Source organism: Podarcis gaigeae (genome assembly GCF_964106915.1).
Source record: "Podarcis gaigeae genome assembly, chromosome: 16".
Taxonomy (NCBI): domain Eukaryota; kingdom Metazoa; phylum Chordata; class Lepidosauria; order Squamata; family Lacertidae; genus Podarcis; species Podarcis gaigeae.
Genome location: NC_139693.1, coordinates 16,596,087 through 16,610,152, shown reverse-complemented (window position 1 = coordinate 16,610,152; position 14,066 = coordinate 16,596,087). Strand labels below are relative to the sequence as shown.

At 47.9% G+C, this 14,066-nt stretch overlaps 2 protein-coding genes across 5 annotated transcripts in view; one reads left to right on the top strand and one right to left on the bottom strand.

The window, feature by feature from the left end:
- Positions 1 to 5,496, top strand: part of LOC310833734 (gonadotropin-releasing hormone II receptor-like) — a 61,912-nt gene extending 56,416 nt beyond the window's left edge. For all 4 annotated transcript variants that reach the window (XM_083716507.1, XM_083716508.1, XM_083716509.1 and 1 more), the window contains 3 exons: positions 1,502 to 2,642; positions 3,506 to 3,710; positions 4,634 to 5,496. In XM_083716507.1, the coding sequence (XP_083572633.1) occupies positions 2,061 to 2,642; positions 3,506 to 3,710; positions 4,634 to 5,115 (1,269 nt within the window). In that variant the 5' untranslated portion in view covers positions 1,502 to 2,060 and the 3' untranslated portion in view covers positions 5,116 to 5,496. The remainder of the gene's footprint in view (positions 1 to 1,501; positions 2,643 to 3,505; positions 3,711 to 4,633) is intronic.
- A 2,935-nt stretch (positions 5,497 to 8,431) lies between these two features.
- RBM8A (RNA binding motif protein 8A) lies at positions 8,432 to 13,021 on the bottom strand. The gene is made up of 6 exons (XM_083716572.1): positions 12,864 to 13,021; positions 11,688 to 11,747; positions 10,561 to 10,638; positions 10,262 to 10,398; positions 9,485 to 9,621; positions 8,432 to 8,813 (listed from the first exon to the last, which is right to left on the bottom strand). The coding sequence occupies exons 1-6, from the start codon at positions 12,928 to 12,930 to the stop codon at positions 8,768 to 8,770; spliced, it is 525 nt and encodes a 174-aa protein (XP_083572698.1). The 5' UTR covers positions 12,931 to 13,021; the 3' UTR covers positions 8,432 to 8,767.
- Positions 13,022 to 14,066: the final 1,045 nt, after the last annotated feature.

Here is a 14,066-nt window from a genome sequence, read left to right as displayed (position 1 = left end):
ATCCCATGCCATGGCAGGTCCAGGCACTCTGGGAGGAAACCAATTTTCTAAATCTGTTTCAGTTGGGGTTTATTAGGCCTCATTTTGGCACAGGAACTGCTTTGGTCACCTTGTACGATGCCCTCTGTCGGAAGAGAGATGGGGAAATAGGTCCCCGTTAATTTTCCTCGACCTCTCTGCAGCTTTCAATGCCGTCAAGCATGGTATCCTGAAGCCTTTGATTTGGGGGTAACATGGCACTGCTCTGCAGTGATTCTGGTCCTACTTGGATGGCCATTTCCTGAGGGAAATGCTTGGGGAGTGCTCTTCATCCTAGTGGAGCCTTCAATATGGGGTTCCTTAGGGTTCCATTTTATCCCCCGTGCTGTTTAACATCTACCTGAAACTGCTGCGTGGGGTCTTTTGGAATTCTGAAGCATGTTGTCAGCAATATGGTGATGGCACACAGCTCTGCTTTTCCTTTACATCTGCAGGTGAGGCAGTGGAAGTGCTGGACTGGATGAGAGCCAACAAGATGAAGCTCAGTCCAGTTAAGCCTGAGGCACTGTTACTGGGCAGTTCCCTAGACCAGATGGATGAGAGGTTGCCTGCTTTTGATGGGGTTACAAGCAGGTTCACAGCTTGAGGGTACTTCTAGATCCTTTGTTGTCGCTTGAGGTCAGGTGGTCTCTGTGGTATGGAGCACCTTCCATCAGCTTCGGCTGGTGGCCCAGCTGTACCCCTCCCTGGAGAGGAGCAGCCTAATGTCTGCCGTTTGAGCATATTGCACCGATCCGGGCCCCATTGCATTAGCTGCTAATTAGTTTCCGGGCCCAATTCAAAGTGCTCTTTTGAACCTAACGAAGCCTTAGATGGCTCAGGAGCGCAATACCTCAAGGACCACCTCTCCGCATATGAACCAACACAGACCCTGCATTCATCATCTGAGGCCCTTCTTCGTTTGACTCATCCACATGAGGTCCAGACGGTGGTAGCACAAAGACGGCCTTTTCTGCAGTGGCTCCCTGCTTGTGGAATCTTCTTCCCTGGGAGGCTCGCCTGGCGCCTGTTATATAACTTTAGGCACCAGGAGAATCATTTTTGATTCCCTGCAGTGGAGGGTTTTGTTTGTTACTATGTTATGTATTTTTGTGTTTTGCTATTGCACACCTCCCTGTGATCCTCCAGCGAAGGCTGTTAAAGAAATTTATGAAACAAATAAATTTATACAGTTCCAGCGTGCCACCTCCTACTTGCCTTTTCTCTAAACAAAAAAAAATAAAAATAAAATAAAATCCCCAATTTGTTGGATACTGTCCCAAGAGATGATTATGATTATTATAAAAATGTGTCCCTTAAGACCTAAAGTTTTAAGTCAAAATCCTGGCAAACATAAAAGTTAAATTCACCAGATACTGATTTTCAGGCAACATGTTAAAATACCCCCGGAAGGAGGGAGCAGGGTGGTAGTGGTGGAAATGGCAATTATACTGAGCCGATCTGTATTCTGTCCCCACTGCAGGTTCTTGGGCTTTGCTCTCCTTCTTCAGTGCTTTAAGAGGCACTAAAACTGCCCTGAAGAGAAAAGAAATGTGTGGGCTGTGAACTGTTCCCCCAGAGGCCAGATAAACCACAGAGAAATCCTTGAGAAGGCACCATCTTGGCCACTGACTGAACTGCGTGTTCCTGACATGGCCACAACATTAGAACTACATTAAGTAGACAAATCTCTTCTATTTAATAGAGTATTTGGGACTGGAAATACAAAGATCAAAGACAAGGGATTCTGGACCTCCCAGAGAGGTCTCACCTGGCAGCAAGGTGCAGCTGGTCAGCTGACCCAACAGAAAGGACACCTTGCCACCATTCGATTTAGAGCAGAGTTGGGTAGCTCAAGCTCTGTCTGAACAAGGGAACCATGCCCTATACTTGCCAGATCTGCCCCAGTCTTGGAAGAGAAGGGCTTCCCTGGGAACTGGTAGGGGCCCAGCCCAACTGGGAACCCCACATCCAACTAGGATCCGTGTATTTGTTTGGGGCATTACACCGTCTGCATCTCGGGAAAGCTTGACACTGGCCCAATGAACACCACCACCACCCAGATGAAGCTCAGCAAGATGGTGGGTTCTGGGCTACCCATCGCGTCCAACCAAAGTCAATGGAAACCCAACGGCCTAGAGGAGCTCTTGTCCAATGGGGGGACCTCCAACGGCAGTGTTCTGGGAGAGGAGGTCTTCCAACTGCCCACTTTCTCTACTGCAGCAAAAGTCCGCGTTGCCATAACGGTGGTCCTCTTCTTCTCTTCCGCCTGCTTCAACATTGCTGTGCTCTGGACTGTCACCCAGAAGTACCAGCGTAGGCCTCACCTCCGGATTCTCCTCATGAACTTGGCGGCTGCTGATCTCCTGGTGACCTTTGTGGTGATGCCTTTGGATGCAGCATGGAACGTCACTGTCCAGTGGTATGCTGGCGACCTGGCTTGCCGGTTTCTCATGTTCCTCAAACTTGTGGCCATGTACGCCTCGGCCTTCGTTACTGTGGTGATCAGTCTGGACCGCAGGGCAGCCATCTTGCACCCGCTCAGCGTCAGTGAGGCCAAGAGGAAGAATAAGGTCATGTTGTCTGTAGCCTGGGTCTTGAGTTTGGTTCTTGCGTTACCTCAGGTAGGTGCTATTTATTTTATTGGCATATATATATATATATATATATATATATATATATGCATTATTTGCATTTATATCCCATCCTTTTCTCCAAGGAGCTCAAGGTGGCAAATTCAGTTCTTCCCGCTTCTCCTTTAATCTCCACAACAACCCTGTGAGGTAGGTTAGGAAGACCTTGGCGGTCAGGGATCTCACTGGCCACTGTGACAACAAGATGGCAGAATAGGTGGGCCCTTGGCCTGATCCAGCAGGTTTCATCTTATGCTCACTGGTGCAATGCTGGTTGTTGTCCAATGCTATTTTCTCCGGATTTTAAAATAAAAAGTACATAGCTTTTCTCCAAGAGGGAATTGACATTGAATTATATATATGTGCCTAAAAACAACCCATAGATAATGGGACAATAAAGAATTATCATAAAGCCAAATTCAGGGTGCCTTCAGACATGTGACACTGGACGTCGCTAGTCTCCTATGCTTTCCGCAATGCCTGCTTCTCTTCCCCCACAAAAACAGCATAAAAGATCCACATGCTTGTATCCTGCCCCAGATTCTGTCATCTTGCTCTCACAATTTTCTGGGTAAAGGGGGGCTGTAAATGCATTTTTTCCCCTGCCACCAAATCCAATGGAAATGGATGCTAAGCATGTGCTACATATCCCGTTAATTTTCCAGATATGGCTTTTATGGTTGTGTGAAATCCAAATATAATCTGGGAATTAACAGTTGGGGAAATGGAATTAACTGCTGTGTGAATGCAGCCACTACATTGAGATGCCTGCTGGATTTTTTTAGATGATTGAGCACTCTGATGGATCTCTCTCTTTCTCTCCCCACCCCCCCCCCCCACGGTCCTGTCTCCAGGTGTTTGTCTTCCACACTGTCAGCCGGTCTCAGCCCACCTACTTCATCCAATGCGCCACTGTAGGGAGCTTCCAGACTCACTGGCAGGAGACCCTTTACAATATGTTCACTTTCTCCTGCCTCTTCCTCCTGCCGCTGCTAATCATGGTCCTTTGCTACTCCCGCATCTTCGTGGAGATCTCGAGAAAGATGAAGAAAGCTTGCGGTGAGGTTAGCCTGCAGTGCGCCAACTATCCTCCTGGTACTTCCCCAGAAGGGGTGGGCGAAGGAGCGTTACTTTTGGCTTTTTTAAAAAAAGACTAGCAAGTCTAATGAATAAGATGGTGCTGTCCCATCAGCCCCATTCAGCATTGTCCTTGGTCAGGGTTGATGGGAGCTGAAGTCTAAGGTTCTGTGGCCCAGAGAGGTCTGGAGGATGGCCTTTTCTGCAGTGGCTCCCCGTCTGTGGAATGCTCTCCCCCGGAAGTTTGCCTGGCATATTCATTATACACCTTTAGGCACCAGGCATGGCCAAACTTGGCCCTCCAGCAGTTTTGGGACTATAATTCCCATCATTCCTGACCACTAGTCCTGTTAGCTAGGGATGATGGGAGTTGTAGTCCCAAAAACCAAGTTTGGCCATGCCTGCACCAGACAAAAGTGTTCCTTTTTAACTAGGCCTTTGGTTGATTTGATTTGACATCCTATGTCCTTTTAATATGTGGAGGTTTTTTGTGGAGGTGTTATTGGGTTGTTTCAATTTTCATTATATATTTTGTAGCTTGTTTATTTTGATTTTGTTCTGAGACAAAACACAGCACACAAATTCAATTAATAATAAATAATAATTGCTAATAAGAACACAAGAAGAGCGTGCTGGGTCAGGCCAATTGCCCATCTAGTCCAGCATCCTGTTCCCACAGTGGCAAACCAGAAACCTAGGGGAACTGGAAAGCAGGACCTGAGCACCACAGAACCCTCGCATCCTGCAATTGGTGGAGGTAGAGCAGAGCCATCAAGGCTAGTAGCCATTGATAAGCCCTCTCCTCCCTGTTTATTTGTATGCCGCCTTTCCATATTTAAAACCATCCTCAACTCCCCCAGACCCTTTACTTTTTGCCTCTCACCAACGTCTTACTCCTCCTCCAGCTTCACCAAAGTCCAGGGAGTTCCACCTCCGCCGCTCCTACAACAACATTCCTCGGGTGCGCATGCGCACCCTCAAGATGTCTGCCGTCATCGTCCTGACTTTCGTCGTCTGCTGGACTCCTTACTACCTGCTTGGCCTGTGGTACTGGTTCTCCCCGGAGATGCTGACCAGGGAGCAGGTGCCCCCTTCCCTCAGCCACATTCTCTTCCTCTTTGGCCTCTTCAACGCGTGCCTTGACCCCCTGATCTACGGCTTCTTCGCTATGCACTTCCGGACGGAGAGCGGGCAGGCCTGCTGCTGCCCTCGGAGGGAAAAGGAGATGGAGGGAGCTTCCGTGCTCACCGGCTCCTTCCGAGCTTCCACCATCAGCGGGGGAGCTACTAGGCAGCTGAGGGAGCCCAAGAAGCACAAGTCGGAATCGGCGCTGGCGAGGGTCAAAAAGCTGGGGTTGAAGAGGAAGATGGCGGAGAGCTTCATTTGAACACGTAGATAAAACATGGTCCATTACCTCATTTGCTGGGATTTGCTTTCACTGCAGGGAGTTGGGTGGAAGGCCGGCACTACTGTTTGGCAAAGTGATGCAGCTGCCTCATGTGCCAGTTATTCAGTGGCGGAGGTGTTGGGGGACGGAGCTGCCAGTCCCAACCAGCCTGCTGTCTTGTCACAAGCACCGGCATAAAAGACAACTGTCAGCTCAGTCAACTTCTGCACAAGGAAGGTAGGCGACATCTTGTCCTTTGCTACAGGTGGCAAATTGTCTTGGTGGCTGGTTGCAGCCTGATTCGAGCTCAGGTGGAGCTTCCATGGAAATAGTCAACACTCCAAATCTCTGACCAACAAATACAGAATATTTTCTCAATGAGGGATCCTCTCTCCTGTCCTTTATTTCTCTTCTAGTGCTGCAGCTATGGAAAAAGGCAGTTGCCCAGGAATAGTAATATGGTACAATCACATCTTATGTGCATTTGACTTGCCTCCTGATTTATGTTGTGCTCTAGGCGGCTTAGTTTGGTCAGAAGTGAGTATGCACTTTCAGAGTGAACACAAAATGTCTTACTTCTGGTAAATGAGCCACCACAGCCGCTAGAGGGCTATGAAAATTTGTGTCTTGGACTTTTGCCCATGTACTATCTGAAACCAAAGGGCCGCATTGGTTGCCAGATGTGATCCCCCCCAGCTCTCCTACCCTGCTAAAGTAGCCATCAATAGCCCTGTCTTCCATGAATTTGTCCAAACCTCTTTCAGAGCCATCTAGGTTGGTGGCCATCCCTGACACCAGTGGGAGTCCCATAGCTTAACACTGAGCTGCATAGCTAACCTCCAGAAACGTCAGATTAGGATGGTGAGCTGAGGGGCCGCAGAATGGAAAGTGAGAGGACAGAGGGAATGAAAATAAGAAATATGTAGGGGGAGGCACCAAATTTTGTCAGCAATTTTGCGATATTACCAAAGTCCACTCCTGCCTCGTTTCTCCTGGGAATAAAATGCCTGGAGGCTTTGCCCTTTGCTAAGACTATTGTCTCTCAACTTTACTCTCCTCCTTCTCCTCATTGCTGTGCTGCCTCAGAACCTCCATGGGTTCTTGAATCCTCTGCAGCATCCTAGCCTTTCCTGACCTCTCTCCCTGCAGCCCCATCTGCTCTAAGGATTGCATCCCTTCCTCCTTCAGGATCCTGGCTCCAGCCACCTGCAACTCACCCAAGTCCTCTGCTGGCTCTTGCCCTGCTGACACAGGCAGCTGCAGGAACAGGTCAACTGACAATGGCACAAGCTGCCTTGGGAAGTGGAAAGCTCTCCTTCATTGGTCATGTTGAACACCTCTCACCATCTGGAAGTACCTGCTGCATGTGTCCTGAAATCTGCTTCCCAGCAATTTAGAACCAGGCTGATCTTTCTTCATTCTAGCTGTCTTTTAGGAGGTGCTGTCACTTCAATCAAGCATGGAACAGGAGACATGTCTAGATCCCTTCCTGCTAATGAACATGGTTTTGGTCTAATAAAGCCACAGCCCCACCCAGTGGCCAAAGGCTACCTGTGACACCTCATTGAAGCAGCTGTTCACCAACAGCTTATCCATTAAACCATAAGAAAGGGATTCTAGAGTCATCTAGTTCAATCCCCTGCAATGCAGGAATCACAGCTCTTGGGGGATAAGGCTGTGTACCACCTCCAGTATCAGAGGGGATACACCCCTGAATACCATCTGCTGACTGTTAAGTCTAGCAGTAACAAGAGACCAATACCTTTGTTAGGGACTGAAATCACAAGAGAATGAGCTTTCAAGTTCAACACAAAAGAAAAGGCAGGGGCAAAGAGTGACGGGAGAGAAAAGGATGCAGGCATGCGTGTGATGAAAACGCTCCCCAGCTAAGAATTGTGCAGTTGTTCTAAAAATGTTAAAAGCCATGACTGGCGGACAGGGATCTTACACGGCACCAAAGGCTGTAAGAGGCAAGAGAAGCCAGGACTATTCTCCCTTGGAAAATCTATGCCTTGGGAGTAATGACTCTTCGACTCTAGAATCAAGGGTTTTCCCTTCATACCTAGTCCTTCTCTTCGCTAGCTTCTTCTCCCCACTTGGTATCCAGCCTGAAGGTAAATCTGAGGGCTGTGGAAAATCACTCACTTCTTCAGTTTTTGGTTGACAACAATGAAAAGGCATTACTTTATGGCTGCTTTCAGAGTTTTCTCCCAGTGGACCAGCAGGCTCAAGAGACTGCCAGAAGAAAAAGAAAATGCTCCACAAATTAGGCTGATGAATCTTTTCCCTGACAGATTTTCTGCCTTGAATGTGATGACAAGAGGACCACTGTGGTGTTGTGCTTAGGGCATCAGACTATGCCCTGGGAGACCAGGGTTCAAATCCTCACTCGATTATGAAGTTCACTAGGTGGCCTTGGGCCCAGCCACTCAGCCTAAACTACCTTACTAGGTTGTTGAGAGGCTACAAGGGGAACAGAAGAAATAAACATGCCACCTTGTGCTCCTTAGAGGAAAGGTTAGATAAAAATGTAATAAAATAGAAATGAATGCACAAATGAGATGAGGGCAGCTGTGGACATTGTGCGCAGCCTTGTTTTGAACAAATATTGTCCTACTTCTGGCAGCCAGGATGAAGTGTGGTGGGCAGGTAGAATGCTATGGGGGTCTTAAAGTCTTACCCCCTTGGTTCCAGCCCATTCTCTCTGGCTCTGTAATCAAAAGCTTTAAAAAAAATGCACCAGAAAAGTAGCGGGAAAGAAATGAAAACCTGCTAGATCTACACAAACTTGTGTGACATAAACATGTGGAGCCCCAGTGCTTCCCCCCCCCCCCCGGGGCCTTTGATGCGCCACAAAGGACTTACGTAGACAAGTGTGAGCAGGCTAGTAACATTTCAGACTGATAAAAAAGGCTAGTTTGGGAATTTTTGTGGATGCTCTTGACAATCCAACCACAAAAGAGGCTAACAGCCCAGCAAAGGGGAGGTGCTAGACTAGTGTGGTGTAGTGGTTAAGAGCGGTGGACTCGTAATCTGGTGAACTGGGTTCGCTTCCCCGCTCCTCCACATGCAGCTGCTGGGTGACCTTGGGTCAGTCGCACTTCTCTGAAGTCTCTCAGCCCCACTCACCTCACAGAGTGTTTGTTGTGGGGGAGGAAGGGAAAGGAGAATGTTAGCCGCTTTGAGACTCCTTTAAGGGAGTGAAAGGCGGGATATCAAATCCAAACTCTTCTTCTTCTTCTATAGTCACTCTGAAGCCGCCCCACGACCTTGGAACACATCCCCCAAGCAAAGGAAAAAAGGTTAAACGCAAGGATTGTTTTATATAAAAAAGTCCATAATCTTTTTATTCTGAACGTTGCTTTCAGACAGTCCCTTCTCAAAGACTAAAAAAGCACAATGACTTGTACCAAGACACAGGAGGACGTATGTCCAAGGACACCAATAACAGGAAATCTCATGTAAACTGAGACATCAGATTGAGAGTAATTAAAAAATAGTCAAACTGTGTAAATACGAAAATAACCGGGGGGGGGGGGGGAGAGAAAAAGACGTAAGCATATGGTCTCTTAGTGCAGAGGGGCATTTCCTTCTGGTTCGCCAGGACTTAACATCACAAGCATTGCAAAAAGGAGAACCTCCCTCCCCACCTCTAGCGCCTCCTTCTGTCAGGACTCCTGCTCCTTCTACGGCCACCCCTGAGAGGAAAGAGAAGAGACAAAGAGGTCCATTAAATTATGCTGAGTTTCTCTCCATAAGCAAAAGCTGAGAAAGTTAACAAGACTGGATGAGGCTCATGAAGTATCTGCTGGAGAACTGCGCTCCATTTATCATGCCACAAATGGAGGACAACTCTAAACACAGTGTGGAAGTGGTAGCTGAAGAAGAGAGCTTGCTGCTGGCAAAAGACCAGAATCTAGCAAGCCCCAAAGCCAAAAATGTTTGCAATTTAATCTTGTTTATGCAATTACACAGAACACCCCCCATCAGTGTCAGTGCCTTAGCCCTGGGTTCAGTTCATGCTTGTGGTGCATAATCAGTCCACTGTGCAGCCTAGACTCTGTTCCCTTTCTGAAATTGGGAACAATGGCAGGGAGTCTCAGCGATCGTGAAGACAAAAAACAGAACACATACAAAACTATGGACAATTAGAAAAGGGTATGTAAAGTGTGTCTTCCATAATGCTCAAATTGTTTTGCAAAAACAGCCAGATCTTTTGATTAAATTCATCTTAGCTTTCCTGCTTTAACATATACAGAAGACAGAAAAAGAGCTGTAGAATTATTAGTTTGCTGTAAGCACCACCTTTTAGCTTACTGTGAGAAAAAATTGTACAATTTCCTCCCACTTCTTAGTGGGAAATTCTCACCTTCGCTTCCCTTTTGGAGGTCCCCTGACAAAACACCAATCCACGCTGATCGGCTGCCCCATAAGGTCTTGTCCATTCAGTCCCTCCATGGCTGCCTGGGCTTCTTTGTACGTTTCATATTCTACCAGGGTGTAGCCCTGTAAAATACGAGGACGTTCAGGGGAAGAAACATAATTCACTCAAACATTTATTGGAAGGGTTTCTAGACTGTTCTTCAGCCAAATCTAAAGAACATAACACAGAAGGAAAAGAGAGCAGGAAGGAGAAGGAAAAAGGCAAACTCAGGCACACATTCTTAGTCGTACAGTTATTTTCACAACTGGATGGAATGGGAAACAGTTCAAGAGCACTAGGTGCCAAAAGTTGCTGGTCTCTCAGTTGAACTGATGGAGAGTCCTTGCTTTCCTTCTCTTCCACTGCTGCAGTCTGAACAAACTTCCCCTGGTCAGACTAACTGATTGATCCCAGGACACCTTATTTGTAGCAGGATTCAACACTGACAAGCACACTGGCAAGAAATAAGGCTGACAAAATGCAACAACATATTGACAAAAGCAACGTCCTCTTCTTATGCTTTCCTTTCAATGCCTTTTGTGCATGTCCCATGGCTCTTTTGACAAACCTGCAGATAGCCCCCGCTGCCCCAGCTTCTAGAACCTATCTGTGCCTGCTGCCACAGGGAGCAGATCTGAGGCTTTTGGTAGTTATAGCAATGCACTACTAAGGTGTGTTCCTTGACTATCTCCAGAAAGAACACAAAAGCAGCCACCCCTGTACCTTCAGGTAACCTGTCCGCCGGTCAAGATTCAGGTGGAGGTTCTTGATTTCCCCAAACTCTGCAAACTTGTCATGAATGTCCTCCTCAGTGGCCTCCTCGTGGACACCCGTGACAAAGAGAATCCAGCCTTCCACCGCTGTAACAACGAAGAGCAGGACAAAAAAAGAGCCATGAGCTGTGCTTGGAGGAACACATCTCAACGTGGGCTGCCCCATGCAAAGGAAAGAGAGGTTACCATTGGCCAATTAGGGTGGGCAGGACATGGGAGAGAGAACATGCTCTCTGGACACGTACTCACATCTCTGGGGACCCGGCTCATCCCCATCTTGCTCCACGCTGTCGTAATCCTCACGGACACGGGCTCTGGAACCCTCCTCTGATTGTATGCACCAACACACAAAGAAACAAAAAGCAAAGCAACCAGAGTATGATTTAGAAAGCACTAACAGTGCTGTGGAACCCTCCCAACACGCCCACACCCTTATTTTAGGTTAATGGCATGTAATTACACATCAGCAGCAGGGACTGCTTTCCCCAGGCTTCACCCTCAGGGATACCACAACCCAGATCTCACATCCTCAGTCCCAATAACTAGAAAGTATAACTCTGCACAGACATCCCCTCTGAAGCACCTGCAATGTTCCCTAATAAAGCTCCTTCAGGGAAGGGGCTCGGAGTGCCTCCAAAATGACAACCCTGTGCTTTCCAATGCTTCCCCCAGAGGTCAAACACTCCACAGAGTAACTCCCCCAGAAAGCAGCCACCTCCCCTCACAGGCACAGCTTGAGAGTCTGCTCATAAGGCTGTCCACTTTTTCTGGTTGTTGCAGCTGTCCAGGAACAATGAATGTGATTCCTGCACTCTGGCAAGTTGGAAACTAAGCATGAGGGTTGAGCACACCCTTTCTGCTTCGAGGGCAATTATACAAGGCTATGGAGTGTGAGGTTGGAAACAACACCATGCCCTTTCCTCTAAGTGGTAAGAACAAAATCTGGCTACCCAGCAAGACCAGCTATAACTGGCAGCCCACTGATCCTCCTGTGGCAACCCACGGCAGATCAAAGCAACTGGCAATACAGTGGTACCTCCGGTTACGAATTTAATTCATTCCAGAGGTCCGTTTGTAACCTGAAACCGTTCTTAACATGAGGCGTGCTTTCGCTAATGGCAACTCCCACTGCTGCCGTGCCACCGGCGCGCGACTCCAGCTCGCATCCCGGGGCAAAGTTCGCAACCGGGAGCATCTACTTCTGGGTTAGTGGAGCTCGTAACCTGAAGCATTCGAAAGGAGGACGGTACATAACATGAGGTTCCACTGTACTGCCACTGATATTTTTCAGACAAAGGAAGGGAAGACAATCGAATAACGTAACCTCTGAGATAAACACACACATCTAAGCAACATACACGAGGCAGCCACCTTACCTGACCCAAACCCTCTGCCTTTCCTCTTCTTCGCTTTTTCCTTCAGTTTGTGGATGCTTTCTGCAGAGAGATCAAACAGGCTGGGTCAAAGTGGCTATCTAAATGGGTGGCATGTCTCTACCTGCATGCACTCTCAAGCCCTATCCAAGGCATTATGTACACATGTTGCCTGGGAGTGAGATGCAGCTTACTGCAGCCTTCGCCCACCTGGCTGGGAGTTGTAGTTGAAGGGCACCAGGTCAGCAAAGGCTGCCTTAAACCACTGAGATGGGAAACAACTAATGAAATGGGGTTGGGGAAGAAAACACCACCAGAATCAACCCACGGAAGGAAGTAGAGGAATGTATTGGGAAAGTATCGCATAACTGTTTTAATATTTAGCATGGACCTGTTACCTACTGTATTGTAGCTAGCATGTTCTTAAGTTTTTAATCATGTGTTTTCTATATTGTAATTAGTCTATTACTTGTAAGCCACCCTGCAAGGAAAGCTTTCCTAAAAGGTTCATGTGTGGCCTCCAGATGTTGCAGTTGCAGTCCAACAACATCTTGAAGGCACCACACTGACTACTGCTGCAAACGAAGCTCACTAACTGGCCTTAGGTAAGACTTTTATTCCTTATCCTCAGCTTTCCCCCTTTACAAAACAAGGATGCAGGGCTGTGAAGAAGGTCGCCTAACAATACAGTGCAGCCTTGAGGGGCGGGGGAACAGTCCACGACAGACCCTTTTGCAAAGTAGGGGTAATAATAGTAGACTACAGTGTGGGGCTTTCTTTCTTCTCTCTGTCTCTAGGGCCTCAACCATGTATTTTATTATTAATTCACTCGCCCTTCACCCCAAGGTCCCAGAGCGGGTTACAGCAACAAAAACACAGTATTAAAAAAAAGTTTTTGGAAATACAGGAACAAGGAGGGTCCTAAAAATGGGTACCTCAAGCCTTCAACATCTTAAGGTGCTGTTTATTTTGATTAAGCGGTATATAAATCGTTCCATCTTTCTCATCTGAACGATAGCGCCACCGTCACCACCCTCTACTTAATATAGGGAATGGTCACACCGGCCTACCTTACAGGGCTGCTGTGACTAGTGAATTAAATAAACCGTTAATACTAATAATACTGGGGAGGAGCAAAGTCAGAGTTCATCAGCCACCCCACCCCCCGCCTCTCCCTACCGTCGCCATCCTCGTCCATGGCGAAGTCCTCGCCGCCCGCCTCATGAAGGTCCAGTACGTCCGCCATCTTGGCCACTCGAGCGTCTTCCTCGGCCGACGGAGCTAATCTCGCCGCCCGCCTGACGACGGAAGGAGCGCAGTGCACGCCGGGAGAGCTCGGCGCCGGCGCACATGGGTTGGCTGAAGGCCCGCTTCTGGGAAGCGGGGGAAAGGGGGTGCGTGGGGCGCCATCTTGAGGAGGTCTTTGCGGCGCTATACGAGCGCGACGGCGGAAGGAGAGTTGCAAGGCCTCGTGGGAAGAGGGGCCAAAAGAGAAATAGGGCGGGCAGAGGGCTCCAGCTTGTAAAATGAGAGTGAGGGGTGTGACTAAGACTGAACGGGATCTTCTAACACGGAGAAGGGGACTCTGAAGGACCCTACCCGTGACTATCTCTCCAGACAGTGTGGTGCAGTGGTTAGATGGCCTGACTAGATCCTGGGAGTCCAGGGTTCAAATCCACACCTGATGACGAAGTGCACTGGGTGCTCTTGGGCCAGTAGCCTACCCCAAAGGGTTGTTGTGAGGATAAAATGGGAAGAACTATGTGTATGCCAACTAGAGCTCTTTAGAAGTAAGTTGGGAAATAACAAATAAGCGCAATAAAATAATAATGTTCCACTGAAGTGTGCAGGTGAGTTAGAGAAATTAGTGTAACTAGCAAATAATTTACATAATGCAAAGGAATTTAACAATCTTTTGATTTATAAGCAAGTCCCACAGCCATGAGTAGAAAGCCACTTTTTCATTTGTGGATGAGAACCTAACAAGTACTACACAGCTGGCTATAAAATACCCTGACCAAGGGAAGATGAGAGGTAGATGAGCTTTAAGTGTTACCAGTATTTGTAAGGGGAAGATATTGCAAGATGAGTTAAATGACTTTTAGCCCCTGGAGGTGGGGGGAAGCACAGACTTCTAATGTGAAAGAACTAGACCTTTCATGTGCATCTCTGATGCAGCTCAAAATTCAAGGAAAAGCAGTGAGCAATGTGCTGAGGAAGGGGTAATTTCCCCCTTTTCCATCTCCAGGAGAAGCATGTTTCAAAGAACTGAAGGGCACCCAAAAGCATTCCCTCTTTCACTGCAAGAAAAAAGGTCATGCGTTTAGGAAGAGTGACAAAGGGCAGCCAGTCCTGAATGTCAATGCCACTCTAGACCAGGGG